This window comes from Orbicella faveolata, unplaced genomic scaffold (assembly GCF_042242905.1).
Source record: "Orbicella faveolata isolate gen_17 unplaced genomic scaffold, um_ofav_v1 contig_12, whole genome shotgun sequence".
NCBI classification, from domain to species: Eukaryota; Metazoa; Cnidaria; class Anthozoa; order Scleractinia; family Merulinidae; genus Orbicella; species Orbicella faveolata.
This window is the reverse complement of record NW_028301539.1, coordinates 26363014-26382521: the sequence shown is the minus strand read 5'-3', so window position 1 is coordinate 26382521 and position 19508 is coordinate 26363014. Positions and strand designations below refer to the sequence as shown.

General features: G+C 40.6%; 1 protein-coding gene and 2 long non-coding RNA genes across 3 annotated transcripts; 1 reads left to right on the top strand and 2 right to left on the bottom strand.

Annotated features, from left to right (window-relative positions):
* Positions 1-6775: 6775 nt before the first annotated feature.
* On the bottom strand, positions 6776-9647 carry LOC149117377 (uncharacterized). The gene is made up of 2 exons (XR_016205634.1): positions 9091-9647; positions 6776-7759 (listed from the first exon to the last, which is right to left on the bottom strand). It is a non-coding gene; the product is annotated as an uncharacterized LOC149117377 (long non-coding RNA).
* Positions 7584-18490, top strand: LOC110063998 (centrosomal protein of 85 kDa-like). The gene is made up of 16 exons (XM_089283029.1): positions 7584-7755; positions 8570-8944; positions 9642-9879; positions 10751-10975; positions 11662-11752; positions 11952-12028; positions 12652-12727; positions 13031-13126; positions 13408-13466; positions 13862-13976; positions 14472-14564; positions 15024-15101; positions 15471-15533; positions 15935-15991; positions 16241-16340; positions 16865-18490. Exons 1-16 carry the CDS (start codon positions 7584-7586, stop codon positions 17035-17037), a joined length of 2088 nt encoding a protein of 695 aa, XP_089139155.1. The 3' UTR covers positions 17038-18490.
* On the bottom strand, positions 10972-11592 carry LOC149117376 (uncharacterized). Its single transcript, XR_016205635.1, has 2 exons — positions 11512-11592; positions 10972-11113 (listed from the first exon to the last, which is right to left on the bottom strand). It is a non-coding gene; the product is annotated as an uncharacterized LOC149117376 (long non-coding RNA).
* Positions 18491-19508: the final 1018 nt, after the last annotated feature.

Below are 19508 nucleotides of genomic sequence, written 5' to 3'. Positions count from 1 at the left end.
TCTATTCAAGTCTTGTTTTCGTTGCGACTTTTGTGGTTCATCGATCGCGTCACCGTCATTATTTGTTCGCTTTGTTTGCAGCGGTTTATTTGAAAGTTACACGCCATTGAATTTGCCTTCTCTGGGAATTGCTTATTCTTCTCGTTCAAACTGTACCGAAGATTGAAAAAGGTCTGAGATTTAGCTTCGTCAGTCGGTAAGTGGTTTCAATATCAGCTTTGTATCGATCAGTTGATGAAGCCGGGATATCCAGTTTCGATCCTCGTGTTAAATTCTTCTCGGCCGTTTGATTACTCGTAAGCTTTAATTTATTTTAGTGAATTCTCAAAAAGATGTAGCTAAAGAAAGAACTTATTTAGAAACTGTTCCAGTGTGTGGATGTTTTATTTTCTTTCCCGTAGTATCAACAAGGTCCTTCTTGTTCGTACAAAACTAATACTGTAAAGTTTGTGTGCTAATATTGCTTTGTTCTTGTGGTTACCATGCCGAAGTAAGCACTTAACGTCGATTTTTCACTGTGATCTGTAGTGTTTCTCAATGATTAAGGCCTTCCTCTAAAAAATATGCGTGTGGTTGTCTAGCCGAGGCCATGTTTCATCCTTCCTTTCCTGTAAATTCATCCTTGTTCTTCAATTGCTGTCGTTTGAAGTGTTTTGTAAGCTCTGCCTGCTGTTGTGAAAATAAAAGGTCATGTTTTTCCTGTGGTGAGCGTGTGGTTCCGTGAAAGAAGCTTGTACGAAATTTAAAAGAGCATCACTTCGCCACAACACATGTTAAGCTGTAGAATTAAGTTTAAGCATCATTTTTCTAAAACTGGCTTGAAAACGATATTTTGTTGGAAAGTAGAACTAAGCTTTTATAAGCATGTTTGATTATTTCCGCATTGACATGGAGTGCGCAGACGGTAAGGTTAATTACGAATTCACTGCGTGTTTTCATTGTTAAACTCTCCATTAAACCTCTGTTAGTCAAAATTCTGGACATGGCCAAAAACATTTGAAGTAAAACGTTTTGGATTAAAAGATCATTGTGGCATTTATGATTTTACAGAATTAAATGTACCTGATCGGTTTTTTATTTTTTTAAAAAATGAAAAACGTGCTTTTAGTCAATTCTTAATTTTGAAAAGGGTATAGCTGCTCAGTGTAATGAACTTTAAGGTTTAAATAACAAGGACGACAGCTTTGTAAAGGCTCTGTAATTCCTGGCTCAACAGGTCAACACAATTTAACTCGTGGTCGATTCTGACTAAAGCGCTGGGCGACCAGGCCGTATTACATAATATCGTTACATCCTCCTCTTTCTTAAATACAACATGACACAAACTCCAAGTGGCAACAAATAAAACAATATCACGATTAAGTCTGTAAAATAAAGAATGAAAGATGTCCACAAAGGCAAATTTAAATGCCCTGCACAAAGTCCATCCTAACATAGTTCAAATGGAAAACACAACAAAGTTACAGTTCTGCTTGACTGCACCCCTCAGGGTGGGCAGTAGTCTTTGAAACGGATTGGGGTCCTAATTAAACGCCCTCTGGTGGATCTTCTTTCAGATGGCTGTGGGATCTCTGGCGGCCTTTGAGGGGTCCCTGGTCGCTCTGGAGTTGTGTGGGCAGGTAAAGGCGTGCCTGGCTGAACTGGGTCAATGACTCTCTGGGACTGGTCGTCCGACGGGAGTGGCACATCTGGTTCCTCTACGTGGCTATCAATTGCAGGACTCTCTTGTGTCGCTATCAAATCCTTTCTGTTTCTCCTGTATCTCTTCCCTTCGATGACTACTTCATAGGATCTTGGCGCAACTTCCTGGAGACATGTTGCTTTCTTCCACAGCTTTGTGCGATCTTTTGGATCTGGCTTCATTCTTACTATATCTCCAGGTTTGAGCTCTTTTAGTAGTTTGGCCCCTCTGTTGTAGTAATGTGCTTGTTTCTGCCTTTTCTTTGTTATGAGTTTCTTGACAGGCTTTGGAAGTTTGGGTTTCAATAATCTTGCTGAAGTTGGGAGGAGAGTCTTGGTTCTCCTTCCCATCAGCCTCTGTACTGGGGAGGAATCGAGCCCTTCGGTTGGAGTGTTCCTCCAGTCGAGAAGAGCCAGGTAGGGATCTTTGTGGTCTAGCTTTGCTTTCTTGAGGATTCGTTTGGCCGTGTTAACTGCATTCTCGACTTTGCCGTTTGATCGAGCATGGTATGGAGAGGAAGTGATATGCTCGAAGTCCCATTCTTGAGAAAATGTTTTGAAATCTGATGAGGAGAATTGAGGACCATTATCACTTCTGACTGTGTTGGGGATGCCGTGCCTGGCAAACTGCGATTTCAGACTTGTAATTACTGACGAAGCTCTCGTATCGGACAGGGCTCGTAACTCAAAGAAGTTGGAGTAGTCATCCACTATAATGACATACTCTGTCTTATCCAGTGTAAACAGATCCACCGCAACCTTTGACCAGGGCCTGTCGGGTACTTTCTGTGGCATGAGGGGCTCTTTGGGTTGTTCCATGCGAAGTGAATTGCATGTCCCGCAGGAAGAGACACAGTCCTTGATGGCTGAAGTCATTCCAGGCCAATACAGGATTTCCCTTGCTCGCCGAAGGCAGCCCTCAATGCCAATGTGGCTTGCATGGATTTTCTTTAGCATCTCAGATCTCATAGCTGCTGGCACTACGACTCTGTTCCCTCTGAAGAGTATTTCATCTTGTACTGTCAGTTCATCTCGGTAAGAGTAATATGCACGGATTTCTGAAGGGACTGCTTCTCTTCTCTCTGGCCACCCCAGCTCAATAGTCTGCTTCAGCTGCTGCAGGACTGCATCATCCTTTGTTTTCTGTTGAAATTCTGCGAGACGCTCTCTGGTCACAGCAAGATGTTTGGTCATGTCGACTTCCTCTACAGATCGAATGAATTCTAGTTCGTTTTGTGAGATATGGCTTGGTAAGGGTAGGTATGCCCTGCTCAAGGTGTCTGCGATGTACATCTCTTGGCCTTTTTTGTAGACAACTTTAAGCTGGTAGTTCTGCAAGCGCATCATCATTCGCTGGAGTCTCTTTGGGGCTGTGAGTAGTGGTTTCTTTAGTATAGCCTCCAGGGGCTTGTGGTCAGTCTCGACGGTGACCTCTCGGCCGAACAGGTACTGATCAAACCGCTCGCACGCGTGTACAATCGCGAGAAGTTCCTTCTCAATCTGAGCATAATTTCTCTCTGAGGTTGTTAGCGCCCTTGATGCGAAAGCTACTGGCTGGCCCTCCTGCAACAGAGCGGCCCCAAGACCTGATTGAGATGCGTCGCACTGCAGGGTGACCTCTTTTGACACATCATAGTAGCGTAGCACGGGATGATTAGTGATGAGTTGCTTTACGTCTGTGAAGGCTCTTTCGTGGACTTCATTCCAGTGCCATTCAACATGTTTGTCTTCTAGTCGCCTCAGTGGTTCCGTGACTGTGGACAAATGCAGCAAGAACTTTGAGAGGTAATTTGCCATTCCCAGGAACCTCTTTACTGACTTTACATCAGTGGGCTTTGGCATCATCAGGATTGCCTCTACTTTCTTTGGGTCTGGTTTCAGTCCATCGGCTGTAAGCAAATGGCCGATGTAAGGTACTTCAGTAAGTCTCAAGCGAACTTTGTCTTTGTTGAGGGTGAGATTTCTCTCTCTGGCTCTTTCAAGGACGATCCTTAGGTTCTTGTCATGATCTGAGGTGGCAGTCTCCATGTCGTCACCTTCTCCGTACACTAAAAGGTCATCAGCAATCACTGCAGTGCCTTTAATATCTCCAAAGGTATCATTCATCCTTTTCTGGAATTCCTCGGGTGCTGAGGAGATGCCAAAGGGCATGCGCAACCAGCGGTACCGACCAAATGGGGTATTAAAGGTCGTAAGTCTGCTGGAAGCGTCATCTAGCGGCACCTGCCAGAACCCACTTTTGGCATCAAGTACAGAGAACACCTTTGCTTTGCTTAGACTGGTGGCAACTTCTTCAACAGTAGGGAGAGGGTAGTGAGGCCGCTTGATGGCTCTGTTTAAATCTTTAGGATCGATACATATTCTGAGCTTGTTGGGCTTGACCACTGTAACCATACTTGATACCCAATCTGTTGCTTCGCTCACTGGGGCCAGGATGTTCTCATTTACCATTCTTTCCAATTCCAGTCTTAATGGCTCTCTTAGGGTAACAGGTACCTTGCGGGGTGGGTGTATCACTGGTTGTGCTGTTGGGTCGATCTCTATGTGGTAAGGGTCTGCGAGGCATCCAAGGCCTTCAAAAACGTCTGCATACTCTGTCAAGAGGTCATCATCAATGACTGTCTTCAACGTTGATGGTGTGAACTGGCTGTCTTGAGTCACTGTATCCACATGATGGAAGGAGTCTTTCACCAGCACTTTTAAGAAATTCAACCTTTGGCATGTTTCTGCACTCAGAAGTGGTCTCACATCTCCGTCAACAACTTGGAACTCAAGGACATGGGACGAGCCATGTCTCGTGCACTTGAGCTTGCACTTCCCCACTGGGTACATAACGGCTCCGTTGTACATGGTTAACTTGGCCTTGCTTTTCTCCATATAGAGGTCATCAGGATCTCCCATAACTTTTGCATAGTCCTTCAGTGGTAGAAGGTTACAGGTTGCTCCACAGTCAAGCTGGAATTTGACATATGCATTGTCGTTTACCATCATCGTCACAAACAACTGACTTGCAACTTTATCATTACTCTCGGTGTGCAGTGCTCCGATTTTGTGAGTGACCATGTCGATAGCGAATTCGTCTTCAGTATCATCTTCTATTTCAACCAGGTGGAGTCGTTTGCCTGTTTTTGGTGGTCTTGTTTCCCTTGTTTTGCACTTTATTGCAAAATGGTTTGCTAGACCACACTTCTGGCACTTTGAACCATATGCAGGGCAAAGATTCTTGTTTCTTGGATGTCTTCTGCCACAAAATTTGCAATCAATCACAGGTAATTTACTAGGCTGTTTTTCAGGCGGTTTCTCAGTGTTAATGGCACTAATTGATTCATCGGTTGTTTTGTCTGTTGCCATTTGCTTCAGTTGGATTTGAGTGAGCTCGGCTGACCTGACTTTCTCGGTTGCACTTTCCAAGGTTAGCTTTGCATCTCTCAGGAGTCGTTCTCTTACTGAGGAGTCTCGTATTCCAAAAACGATCCGATCGCGGATAAGCGACTCTTTGAGTGCTCCAAATTCACAAGTGTCCGCTAGGTTCTTCAATACAGTCACGTAGTGGTCGATGGACTCACCACTGTCTTGATTTCTCGAGAAAAAAACATAGCGTTCATAGATAGTGTTCTTCCTCGGGTTGCAAAACAGCTCGAACTTCTCCAAGACTTTTTCAATTTTGAGCTCGTCGCCTTCTTCATCCCACGTGAGCGTGTTGTAAACATCGACAGCCTCTTCGCCGATTACGGTAAGTAGAGTCGCGACACGTGTTGGTTCATCTTTCTGTGCTACGCCGGTTGCTATTTCATAATTGCTCCATTTCTGTCTGAATTTCTTCCACTTCTGGGCTGTGTTCCCTTGCTGGAGTTGTAGAGGCTCCGGTGGAGGCAAACCAAATGAAGCGGCGGCCATGTTGGTTTTCTAGGTAAGCTTGTTCGGGTTTGTTAGTTCGTGGCGTTCACGAGTTCACGCGAATCTTTGTGTGTAAATCCAAGGTAACCACTCTTCTGACACCATGTAATGAACTTTAAGGTTTAAATAACAAGGACGACAGCTTTGTAAAGGCTCTGTAATTCCTGGCTCAACAGGTCAACACAATTTAACTCGTGGTCGATTCTGACTAAAGCGCTGGGCGACCAGGCCGTATTACATAATATCGTTACACTCAGCATGCAATCAAATATCTGTGCTGGCAATAAAACAATTTATGCAGCACGACAGGCTAGATGGTACATGTTACGTCGTCTGTTGTGTTCTGTGCAACTAATGATAATGATCTGTTAATGTTTTCTTAAAAAAATTAACTGTCAACATAAATCACATAAGTTAATTTATTGGGAAACTTCTGACTGCCACAAAAGATGAAAATTAAGTGCTGGTAATTAACATACCACATGTTTCCTGCTGTGTATACTTCATAGGGTTTCATTCTATCCCAAGATGTCTGCAAATTTGCCATAACTTTTACTTATAGTGATTGATGAAATAGTAGTTTTAAAATAAAGAGCAGTTTTCAATTTTAGTGTCGAACGTAATCAGGCAATTACTTTGGTTTTGGTTTTGGATTTACTATGGTTCAAGATTGGCTGGGTAGTCGAATTGGTAACTAATTTTTGGTTTTGTTCTGGTTTTATGACACTCAGTTGAGAACCACTCTCTAATAGGTTGTAAACATAAGTCTCAAACCATACATTAATTTTGCTCAACAAAACCTTCTTTAGTAGGAAATAATAAATTATTGTTTGCAAAGTCTTTTCAAATTAAACCCACAGTGGCCTGTCTACTGGTGCGAGGTGCTGAGTTACTAGACAAATCTTGGTTGTGTTGTTTTTGGCCACATATGGGAAATGGACAGGTTCCTGTCTGAGAAATTGGAAATGATGATACCTGTTGTAAAATATTTATATTTTAAAGTTCTGCTGCAGTTCTGCCTGAACTGTGTAAATAAAACATTTCTATTGCTTAGTTCCTCAGTCAGATGTAATCAACTGTTGTGTCTTGTACATGGTCAGGGCCAAAACAGTGATAAAAAACATACAACAAAGAACTAACTTTTGGATTTCCTAACCATTTCTTGGTTCTAACTATGATCCATTGTGCACTTCAATGATCAAATTTGATAGGATTTATTTAATACTTATCACATTAGTCATAAAATGGCATCAGATATTACATGCTGAATCCAACTTTAAGTTCCTTACTTTAGGAGCTCCAGGTTGTGGTTGTTTAAATGGATGGACAATGCTATGCACTGTCCAGACAGTAGGCCATATTCGTCTTCTTGATATTCCATTGGAACAAGCTTGCAACTGAGGCTAATGTGAGGAGTCTTTTCAAATAATGCAAATGACATTTATTTCTTTTTAATGATATTCCCCATATGAGCCTCCATTGTAAGCTACAGTAGTTCCAGTCTAATAGTAACCGAGAATACGAGTATGGTCTATTACCCTCTAGTAATAGAAATGAGCTGTTTGGTTTGCTTAATTGAAAGTTATTCACTGGATATTGAATTTGTTTGATAGAGAATGTGATCAATCCACCTCTTGATCAGACGACATTTATTGTTACCGGATGTTTTTATGCCAGCATTGAAAGAGAAATATATAATTACTGTGTATATTTTTATGTACATGTAGTTGTTTCTTAGCCTGTTTGTCTACCTTTGTGTCTCTCTGTCTGACTGTCTGTGCAGCTCTTTGTTTGTGTTGCCATTCTTTGTCTGTCTTTCTATTTGTTTGTTTGTCTGTCTGTCTGTCCGTCTGTGTATTAACAGTCAATAAATCATTTATCCTATAGGTCATTTAGTCAGTCAACCAGTTTATACAGCAATCTAACTACAAAAGTCACTCAAGCTTAAAGTAGTCTGAGATTCCAAACAGAATTGAGTTATTATTGTGTTTTGTTTACTAGAGCCAATGTCTACATCCCGGTTCAACCCTACGGAGAGTAACTACTGGTCTTCACCAAGACTGAAAATACCTATAAAGGCTGTAAACCTTGATCTCAACCATAATGTGGGAGGTTCATTACCAACCGCACGTGGCAAGTCTGTGAGTGAGCCTTCATCTCCACAGCTCTGGCACAAAGGTACCTACATTTGAATGTCACAAAAGTCAGGAAAAAATTTCACATAAATTTCACATAAATAAATAAATTTCAAATTATAAATTAGGCATAGAGTGGTTTGATTTAAGTGTCGAAAAGTAATTGGTTTTACACTTACTACACCACCTGATTGGTTTAAAAAACTCGCACCACTTTTTATCCAATCAGGAGTAAAACCAAAACCAATTGTAACTCCCTTGTACGCATTTTGCCACACTTTGCGTCAGCTTCATGTAATTACTTTGAGTTTTGATTGGTTCACTGGGTTGTCTGTGTCCTTTGTGATTGGCCAGAGTGATTACTTTGGTTTTGGTTTTACAACACTCAATTGAAAGCCGCTCTGTTTAGCCCACCCATTAAAACAAGGATATCCTGTGTATATAGTGTAGAGGCATGATGGCCTCCAGATCGAGCAGTCCAGGTTCAAGCCCTGGCTGGGAACATAGTGTTGTGTTCTTGGGCAAGACACTTTACTCTCACAGTGCCTCTCCCCAACCAGGTGTAAAATTGGGTACCGGCAAATTTAATGCTGGGGGTAACTCTACAATGGAATAGCATTCCATTCAGGGAGAGTAGAAATATTCCTAGTCACTTCATGCTACAGAAACCAGGATGAGCTCTGGCCTGATGGGTCACTTGGCTGGTTATGCAGACTTTACCTACCCTACCATCCTGTCTACTTAAGAGGGCAATCTTGTGACTGTATTTCAATTAATCAAAGTCAACATTGATGCACTTTTAATTTCTACTACTGTAGATATTTGTAATAGCACTTCTATTTCTATTTTATACCAAGTTTCAAACACAGAACACATTGAAGCTCAAAGACTTGCAGAGAAAAATCATGCAGTACAGAACAGTTCATCCAACACAAGACAAAAGCACTTCTCACTCACAAGACAATATAGTGAGGGAACCGAGCTAGCAGAACTTCTGGCAGAACACCAAGAGCGACAATTACGCAGCATGCAAGACCTCAATGTCGGAGCACAACGGCAATGGGGATCAAGTTCAAGGCTAAATGAACTCCATGTACAGACAAATACAATTACCAATGGACTTAGCACTAGATACAAGGAGCAAATGGCATTAAATAATGGGATGTTAAACCCAGCCAACATTGCGTACAGTGTTTCAAGCCAAGGCATTCCTACTCAAGCTATGCATACTGGTAATAATAATAAAAGTTTGTGATATGATAGGGGTGTCTGGAAAACCAGAACAGTGAACAGAAGATAGCACTCCAGTTTGTTTAAAACAGCATGCACTGACTAAACAATAATTGTGAGGAGTGACTTTTATTATTTTAGGGCTTACCGCTGTTGAGCCAGTGCTATAATGTGCTGTTCAGGTTTTCCAAACATCCTATGATAAGAACATACTATATATAAAGTTGTATGTGTCAAGAAGTATATTTGACTGGAAAAGATGAAACATTCCTCAATACATGTTGGGACTGTGAGACAAACGAAAAAATGAACCTCCCAGACACCAGGAGGCCACTCTAACCACTACGCTGTGAAGTCTTGGACTTGTGAATCTCAGAATCGTGAGCAAGGCCATTTACTAGGTTCGTATGTGGCATTCATCTTCCCTACTGCTTGGATCAGCAATGACACAAGCATCATGTGTTTAGAAAAATAATGAGGGATGGCATGGTTTTATACAGCATTTTGTTACAAGCATGTTATGAAAAATTACAGACCTCAAGTCTGTACGTCGTACCAGTCACAAGTCAGAATGACATACCTGGCACTTTCAGATAAGAGAAAGTGTTGGTCAGATTGGAAATATTCTTAATTAACATTTTCACCTGAGGAAAATGTTAGAAAACACTGATCAGGCTAGTTTTTTTTTTTTGATTCCAGGGATGACAGCTTCCTCAACAATGCCAACAACTTCAGCAGGGTATTCTGCACCTCGCAGTCATGTCACAGATGGTACAACTGCTCTTCGAAACAGCCCCCTCAATGTCCTGGTGGAGGGTTACACCTCAGGACAAACTTCTAGATCAATTAGCCCTTCAAGTGATGACAGTGACAAATGGAGTTCGTATTTGAGAGCAAAGGATGAGCTCATTGGGCAAAAAGATCAGATTATTGATAGGTAGAACCCTAGTCAGTGTCCATATACTTTAACGGACGTTAACAAATATTGCTATCATATCTATAGACTGGAGAGAGAATTATCTTGAGTGATTATCGTGGCTTTTTAAAGGGTGGATAATGCTGTCCTCAAGAAACGGGTTGTTCAAAGCCCAATTTAAGCCAGAACTTTGAACTCAGTTTTGTCCCTTTTTGGTGAAGTCTGCTGTTAAATATATGCTGGTAATTTTGTTTGTCTTTCAGTTTTGAGTAACTTGTATAATCTCAATCTGTTCACAAAACATTATCAGTAAGGAACATTTTTTTTTTACATGAAAAATTAATACCTCATTTAACTTTTAATCTTGGGTTGTGGTGTTAATCTGGTGTTACCCAGCTACCCATTAGATCAGTGTTATTCATCCTTTGAACAATGAGGCCCTGATGAAAAAGTTAGTAATTTGTTAACTACATGAATGCTCAAACTCTTTGGTTAATTAAGAAATTTAGAACGCACTTAACCACAACATGCATATTCCACAGTGTCTCATTGCAAGTTCTTAAATGTCTGCCATTCTTTACCATGTAACGTACATGACTTTGGCCTCTTAATATATGAAATGAATGCAATTATCCTATTAAACAAAAAATTATTCTTGTCACAAGGTCTGAAAAATTGTAAGCAAAGCTGTCGACTGCTTCGAAAGCTTTGCTTACGATTTTTCAGACCTTGTGACAAGAATAATTTTTCGTTTGTTTACACACCAAGGTCAAGAATGAGCGTACATAGTCAATTATCCTATTGCCTTGAAGCACATTATTGCAATCCAACATTATTTTGAGTAACAGATTTGCTTATGTTATTTTTTTGGTAATTCCATCTTATTTTTTAGGCAAAAACAAAGCATATTTCAACTCCAGCAGCAGTTGTTGCTTCAAACAAACACAGCTATGCAGCAAGCCGTGCCAACACATTACCATATTAGCCGTTCACAGAGTACAGGGGAAAGTAACTCGCTATCTTTGAAGCTACAGGAATGTCAGTACGAGAATGCTCAACTAAGAGCACATCTTGCAGAGAAAGACTCATCACTTGATAAACTTCAGAAGAAACTTGGGTGAGAGAATGATTTAAGTGTTTATTGTCTAAATAGAGGAACTTGCTCTAAAAAAACAAACTAACAAAAAAACAAACAAACTACAAACACTTATGGATTACCAACAGCATGTTGTTTCGTCCTAACTTTGGTGACTATCTGAAATAACATGTGAAAATCAATCTGGGTTTTCAGGCTAACATGTTAGTTTTCTCCACTTTATAAAATGTTGAGACATTACATTCAATGAACATCTATAGGGCCATGGTGCATAGTTCATGAGGCTGTAATGCTAAAATGAGGATGTTGGTACAGCAGGTAGACATGGGAAGTCGATATTTAAAGTTGTAGCCCAAGTTGGCAAAAAATTTTTGTTGTTTTGGTGGTGCTTTCTTCATTTCTGTCGATATTACACACTGCCCCTGGAACTTTAACATTTGTAGATCATATCAGTCATGATTTGTTTTGATTGAAGCATTTGAAAACTTTAATTATATAGATTTTAGAAAGCAAAACGTATTAATTTAAAGTTTAAAAGCACATTGATCAGAGCTTACCAGTTGGGATTTGTAGCTTGTTTCGAAAACCTCGGAAACCCTCAAAACGCTATAGCTTGTACATGTACATTATCTCATCACGTTACACGAAGTGAACCTTGACTTTGTTGGCAGACTGCTGACATAATGATATTGCGTCTGACACTGCAGAGAGACGGAGTATCTGTTACAAAACATGGAGGCCAGTGTGAAAGATTCTGCTGCCTCAAGTAGACAAGAATTGGAACAACTACAGCAAAAGGTAAGGCAATTAACTCAAATCCATAGCACTTGCTTGTAGCAAGGACCAAATCTGAATACACAGAGTTTCAGAACACTTTAAACACTGTAAAGGTTAAAAATTTTAATTTCGAACGTTAACTTGCTGTAGAGGTGTACATCGAAGATCTTCTGAAGTTTTAATATGATGATAAGTGTTATTTTTCTCCTTTATTCGCTAGTTTACAAAACAGGAAAAATCGAAAACAGAGCTGACCAGTAAGCTGGAGCAGTTGGAAGAAGAAAAGCTAAAGCTGAAGTAAGTCGTGACTCGTACAAACCCTGCCTTAATGTGACCAGATGGCGCCAAAAACCGTCAAGGGTCTATCCTTCACGCGCCAGAAGGCACGCTTGACTTCTTCAAGACCGGGGTGTATTTGCAATTGTTTGTTAATCGCTAGTATAAGGATAGAGCAAACTATTCAGTTTTTGTGTCCGGTTTTTATCAGTTTCCCGAAATTACAACCTATACTTAGATCGTGACCAAACGAGTTGAAATTGACCCGCGTGCGACAGTAGAGGGTAAATAAACGAGCAAGAGAGTTACCAAGTTTCTGTACCCTGTTCCTTTTTATAGTTCTGCGCATTTATAGAGCCTGTGACATTCGTAACCGGCAATTTCATTACTCTTTTCCTTATTCTCCTTCGAAGCCGTTATTTATGCCGTCACGCAACATTTCTCCCCACTGTGGGATAGAGGCATTGCGTGATGGTCCATGTGACGACTGTGACAAACGTGAACAATGCGCAGTATCGCTGAATATTCAATTAAGGAGAGACCTTGGAAAAGAAAGTCAATCTTTACAAGCTCAATTCCCAGTCATCTCCAGTGATTCGTGGTAACTGATGGCATATTGCTTTTTTTTTTGCCTTTTTCACTAGGCGAGAGAAGCAGAGTTTGGAGCGGTATTTAAAGGAAGTACCAACTGTTGAAGAACATCAGAAGTTAAATAAAACTATATCCTTGAAACTTTGAAAATTTCATCTCAATTTCTTTGATATCATTAAAAAAACTAGACGATGTTTGTTAAATATTGGGTTTTTTTTAAGAGGCTGAAAGTCTTTTAACGTACCTGCAAACTCAGTTATACCACGTGTAGCAGACAGTTTTTTGACTCGTCACGCAATCTTTTGTTTGGGATAAACGAGTGACGAACCCAAAGAGCATCTGTCAGAAGGTGGTACAAGTTCACGATCACTGGAAGCTGTAAACGTAAAATATGGTAATATGTCAGTGGTTATTGTCTTTAACAATTTTCACCTTAAAGAGGTCCGTGATGAATGTGAAAAGCTCAGAGACACAATTTCCTCAAAAGACAAGAAGTTAGCACGCATGAACAAAGCTTTTGGAAATAAGGTGAAGTATTAAATTAATTCACTTGGACTTTTCTTATCGTCTCTTTGTACGAGGGTTTTCAAGAGCTAAACAAAAATTCGCGGAAATTTATGATGGAAAGCAAATAGAACAGTAATTTTCCTCCTATGCTGCGGCACAATCATTGAGCTAACATTAACTAATAACCGCAAACGTATTCAGATCTCAGTGTTTTAGATTCTCCGCAAAAGGCTGTTCGTTGCTATTTCTGCCAATCCATCTCTGGCAACAACTTCTAACTTGTCCTTATCTGTTCCATATAGGATGACGAGGCAAAGAAATTAACCGAGGAAAATAGTACTTTAAAAGAAAACGTGCAAAGGTAAATGTGAAAAGTGCGGCTTGTTTTGAAGTTTCTGTAAATTTTTTCAATTAGCTAAGCAGGGTCAGCTGTAACGATGCGTCATGTTGTCCAGGGCATCCCTCTCTCCTTCTACAGCCTCCTTCTCCCCCTCCCACCTTCTCCACCCCCTTCCCCCCCCCCCCCCCCCCCACTTAAAACAAAAAGGGCAAAAGAACAAATCCCAACAAAAGTGGTTCCCAAGAACAGGAGGTGAGTTTTGTTTACCCCTTCTCTGGGCGCAGGCTGGAAAGAGAGCTAAGAGCTACTCACAACTTTGAGGCAATCCAAACATTTTTTGACAGGTTGACTGATGTGGCTCAATGTCACTGAAGTGTCAATGTCAGTATACTGAAGTAAACGTTTGTTGTTTTTAGACTGCAGGTTTCCCTCGATAAAATAACAAATGATGGTCCAGTATCGCTAATTAGCTTTGAAGACCTCAAGATGGAAAATGAACGGTTACAAGGAGAGCTTGACCGTACAAAGAAGGTAAAAATGATAAACTTTGCGGATTAAGAATTGCTCACTGAAGAATTGAAGGTTCCCTTTGCTCGTCACGTAATCTTTCTTTAGCGTTAGCGTTTATCAAAGGACCGTTTGATAACCTCTCATTCCGTGACAGGTAACATAATCGATTAAATGTAAGCCAAGCCCGAGTTTATACGTTTTCGAAGGAAGTTGAGTTCCCCTAGTCAGCATTGCACTACAAAAATCGGGTTGAATAAGGACAGGATTTGCTGTTTTTCAGTGTTTTTAATTATTATTAAAACTATAGTAGGTTGTTAGAAAGGAATACTCACTGGTCTACAGTTCACCTAATTCTTCGCTAACACTGGCGGTCTTTTTAGTTCCTGTTACGTTAGAGGTAATATAAGAGTAAAAGCTTTTGCCCAAGAAAGCAAAGCAAATGCAATGACGACGTCAATGTCAAGGCCAACTTCGCTTCCTTTGGTTTTTTGTCTCTAACGGAATTGCTATGTTTAGGCGTTAGAGGCCAAGCACAAGAAAATGAAAGCGCTACACTACCAAACACAGAAAGAACAGAAGAACTTGGAGGAGCGGTTAGCACAGGAAGAGGTGGGCAAAAAAGGATGTAATGGCCAACCTCGTTCTCAGGAAAAACCCTTGGGAACGAGGTTGTATAGTGGTGCTAATTTCTACCATAAGGTAGGCTCCAGTACCAAAAGCTTAATGAAGACCGTACGCGAGAGAGCGGCGGTAATTGAGCCTGGCAACAAGGACACTGCTTTTGATTTCTCACCTTAAACGGGCGATGCCATCTATGATAGTCAAGCCTTTTACAATGGTCGTGGCCATTTCTGCTGTAGTTTTAGGCCCGGGTCTCATGGGTGAGCGGCGAGGCTGTAAGAGCTCGCGCATGAGACGAAAAGGTGGGCCTTCTTATAGGCTACTAAAATGGCATAGACCCGGTGTTTACGAAAGAGAAACGCGTGCTTCCGTTTTATGATAATTTACTTTGTTTTTTGCCTACTTCGCTTACTTAACGTCTTGTACTTCTGTTACTTCAATTTTCAGGAAATGGTGAACGCTTTACGAGAAGAACTCGTTACCAAAGGCAACTCACTTGATGAAGTCAAGAAAGCAGTCAAGGATGTGAGTACAATGTACATTTCCACAATAAAATGTAAAGCTGTTTGTCAGTGGTCTAGGGTCTGTGGTAAAACTTCGAGAATCATCAAGGCACTTTCGAAATTCTCCTTTGTCAACTACTGTGTAATTTATCCTTAAATTGTCAACCCCAGCGACAATAATTGATCATCAAGCTAACTATCTCATGCAATACGTACTTCAAGTCCAATGTTCGGTCACCGGTAAAAGGAATTCGTATGTTAAATAGACTATGATGAACTTATTGGGTTGCCTTACTGTAGTGAGTTGTTGTAAGGTAGTCAGTGACCAAAGAGTGTCCTGATCATACATCAATGTATTTTATTTGTAAGCTTTTTAATATCGTTCATTCAGATCGCTTCCCACAACCAGGATCTACTGGAAGAGAACTTAAATCTTCAATGCCACTACGAGCAGGTAAGGAAGTTACGTTACCTTCAAGTTCACCCTCCCCCCTTCACCAAAGGTTACGACCTTCTTCCGACCGTAGCAATAAAATTTCATGCTTAATAGCCGACAAATTCGAAAGTAACTGAATTGATGTCGTTACTTTTCGAACTTTGCGATAGACGTTACATTTTTCCGAGTCATTCGAGTAAGGCACGACTGTCGTCGGAATAAGTTCGTGCCTCTTCCCTTTTGGTAGGACATAGTCGGTGACTCTTCCTACGCCTCTCTGAAGAAAATGCCTCTGCAGTTGTCTGACTGTTTTGCAGTCTACAAGTTAAGAAATCTTGGACTTCAACAAGATGGTTTAGAAAGTAAAATATGTTGGCTTTTCAGTATACAAGTTTATACGTTGTATTTTTATGTTGTAGCTACAAAAGCTCAGCTCAAAGGAGAAGTTAGAATCTCAGAGAAAACTTTGGAAGGAGGTGAGATAATTGAAGCCCCTAAACGCGAGCTGTAAGTTGGTCGCACCGAGTTTGATGATGGTTGGACATCTACAAATACGGGACGAACGTTAACACTAACTTCTCTGAAAGAAAGCAACTACGAAACATTTCCTAGTTTCCTTAGTGGGAGGATGAAGTTCAGCTTTATTTTCTAACGGTTGTTTAATTTCAGTTATTGTAAATGTTGTTTGCTATGAAACTAAGCACTTGGCTTTGTTTTGTTTACAGTTGTCCGAATGCACGGCGGAACTTAAGTCAGTTGTACAAGTTTGTCGAGAAAGAAAACAAGGGAAAGATCCTGACATGTCTATCCTACTTGGTCTCAGATGTGAGTTCACATTGATCTTGTTGTTCAGTTGTTTGTTATTACTACATTTTTTTTTTTATCCGAGAAGACGCATCAGTCATCTAGTCGTGAGGATTACGTTCGTGGATGATTTACTGGTGTGTGCATGACCATTCGAATGAAAGCTATTTTTTATGTGATATTGTTCGGTACACTGTAGAACTGAACGAGGTTTTAGGTTTTTAGGTTTATGGATGAAACCCCCAGTGTGTGACCATTCAAGTGAAAGCTATTGAGCTGTACTTTCTGTTCCTATTGTACTGTTTTTATTATGCTGTGCAAGATGGTTTTATGGATGACACCCCAGTATGATCATTCATAATGAGATGAAAGCTATTGAGCAGCTCTCTGATGTGGTAGAGCCGGTTCTTGCTTTACAAGGTGCTGCTAAACTTTAGGTCTGTTTTAAAAACGATGGTATTGTGTGACCAGTGATATATAAAATAGCAGCAATAGTTCTCACTTGCAATACTTTCTTTAATACTATTTCTTCCGTTGTTGTCTAGCAACCACTACCGACGAAGAAGAAGCCGACAGTAAAGATTCATCGGATGATGTAGACGTTATAAAATCCAAGATAAATGGAGTCCAGCAGCTGCGGTTAGACGTGGAAGATCTAAGAAAGTTCATCTGCGATCAATATGCTGAGGACATTGGCAACAACTGCAGAATGCAATGATGACACGGGGTTATAACGCGCTCCAAATTTATTAGTTACCAAGGTTGAGTTAAAACTCGTCCAGCCCAAAGCACAGTTTCTTTAGCAACCCAAGAACAAGACTTCACACAAATGCTCGGAAACACACGCTATAGCGCTCCTTGTATTTTCAGTGTCTGCATGGAATGGATAGCGATCTCTGGCCAATTCCAGTTTGTAAGTATGATTAACGGACTTTCTCTCAGATCTGGTTGGCTGACTGTGGGACATGTATCGACTTTACGCGTGGTCAAAAAAACCGGCAAGAGATGGTTATCCTTTGGTCTCGGGGGACAAGAATGTGGATGCCCATTTTTGTGCTTAGCTCCGCTTCGATAACCTGGACCTAGAACAAACATTAGTACTAATTTCTCGTCAAAAAGTCAACACGGTCAACTCGAACCCTTCAGCAGGAGCAAATCAAGGGAAAGATTAGGACATACACCAGTTTGTGCCCAGTGCTAACTGTTCGCCTTAGCAGATGTTAGAGAGGTGTCCGCTTTGAGGAGATAGCATAACCCAATACTGGGAATTTGTAACTGATTTATTTTGTTTCTTGAGCAGCTAAGAAACTCGGAAAATTTTGTACTAACATTTTTTATAGTGCTAGGACGGTTGAGAGAATAGGATTCTTTTGGAGATTTTCGTATCAGCCCCTTACTTTCTATACCCTGGGTGCCAGTGACGTTTGTGTTTTTTTCCAAGACCACGAGAACGCCGCAATAGCGAAGAATCGCCGCCGAAGCGGCGTTCTCTTGGACCTTGGAAATGATTTTCCTGGCACTCAGGGTATGATTTCTAGTGGCTCTTGAGAAATAGATTACTGATAGGTGAGGAAAATATCAAAAAAATTCATTAAATTTTCCGACAACGTGGCCTGAGAGATCAATTTTTTATCATCCACACTGTCAACTGACCATGCTTTTCGCTAAAAGCTCAGAATTCATCTACGTTTTGTTGTTAGTTGTATTCGTTTTGTTGCATCAGTGTTACATGTGAGTTCTCAAATGAAGTAATTTCCCAAGCTCGATTACTAGCCGCTGTTCGGAAAAGGAGCCCGCGCTCCTGCCCTGAGGAACGCGACCGGACCCGAGAGAGCGACGGAAATCTAGCCTTTGAAAGATTCAGGAGTGATGCTTGTGAGAAGTAGGGTATTAATGCTAAAGGAGATTGTGTGACGCCTGATGTAGGCAAGCTGGGCGTGTGAAATGAAGTACACTTAATGCGTGACGCGCGAATGTGCTGGTACTTCCCCTCCCCTCTCTTATTGAAATATTGGGTTAGCTGTATAACAAAATATGATAAAAATTGCATTGTTTATAATTGAATCAATAATTTATTGTTTTGGGTGTTCTTTAAATAGCCGTTTACATGACTAGTAAATTCGTATCTCTGGAAAGGAGACTAAAACGTTTAATAAAATCAATAGGAGAAATGTGGTTTGTTTTATCACAACACCCACCCATAAAAAAAAAAAAACAAGAACAACACCCACCCATCTCCTGTCATCACCTCTTCTTGCCGCCTCTTCCTTCACAATGTAAACGGCAACGGTAAAGTGAACATCGTTTAACGACGATTCAATGAGCAGTACAATGGCTCTGCACGTACGTTGTAAATCTCGGTACATTTCAATGGTGTTCCCTTATATACACTGATACATACTTTATTTATTTAAATACTCAAATTTTCAGTGACACATAATAAAAATATAGGCTTAACTATAACTACGCTGTTTCTCAAGATGGCCATGTGGGAGCCTGATTGACAGTCGTTGTAAAGTCGGTCAATGTCCCTTTTAGAGCGTCAAAGAGAATCAAATTTCGGGAAATAAACCGTAGGCTATTCCTTAATAGCGCCCTGCTCTTCAAAAAGCAGCACATAATTACCAAAAACTGATTCAAGATGTATATTTCCATTTAACGCTGTCCTACAGATCAAGTTTTGAGACAGCCCTGACAGTGATAAGCTGGATGAATCTAGATTAGCGCGAGATTTTCAGGTTAAATATAAATTCGATTCGTTATCGACGTACTCCTCAGCCTTGCGGTCGTGGTTGTTTCCTATAGATGGAGGTACGTTTTCAGAATCCTGCAGTGGAAGGTTGAAGTGGATTATCAAAAAAAAAAAAAAAAGATTGGATAAATAAATGTGGCTTGTTGTATCACGAGGTAGTGTGTGCCTAGACAGACTTCACCTTTGTAACCCTGATGAGTGACTTAGCTGATTCGCCATTCGGCGCTAAATCTGTTCATGATTAACAGCGTGTAAAAGAGTACTGATTCAGCTATTTATCTTAACTACAAAAGAGAATTTTAAAGAAATAGTTGCAAAATAGCGAAAAATACTTGCACAGTACACCGTTTGGTTGATATTTGTTACCTATATTTGTGGTGTTTGTTTTCCCAATGGCATCCAGAAACACCGACAACTTTATGTCAGTCTAGATTATT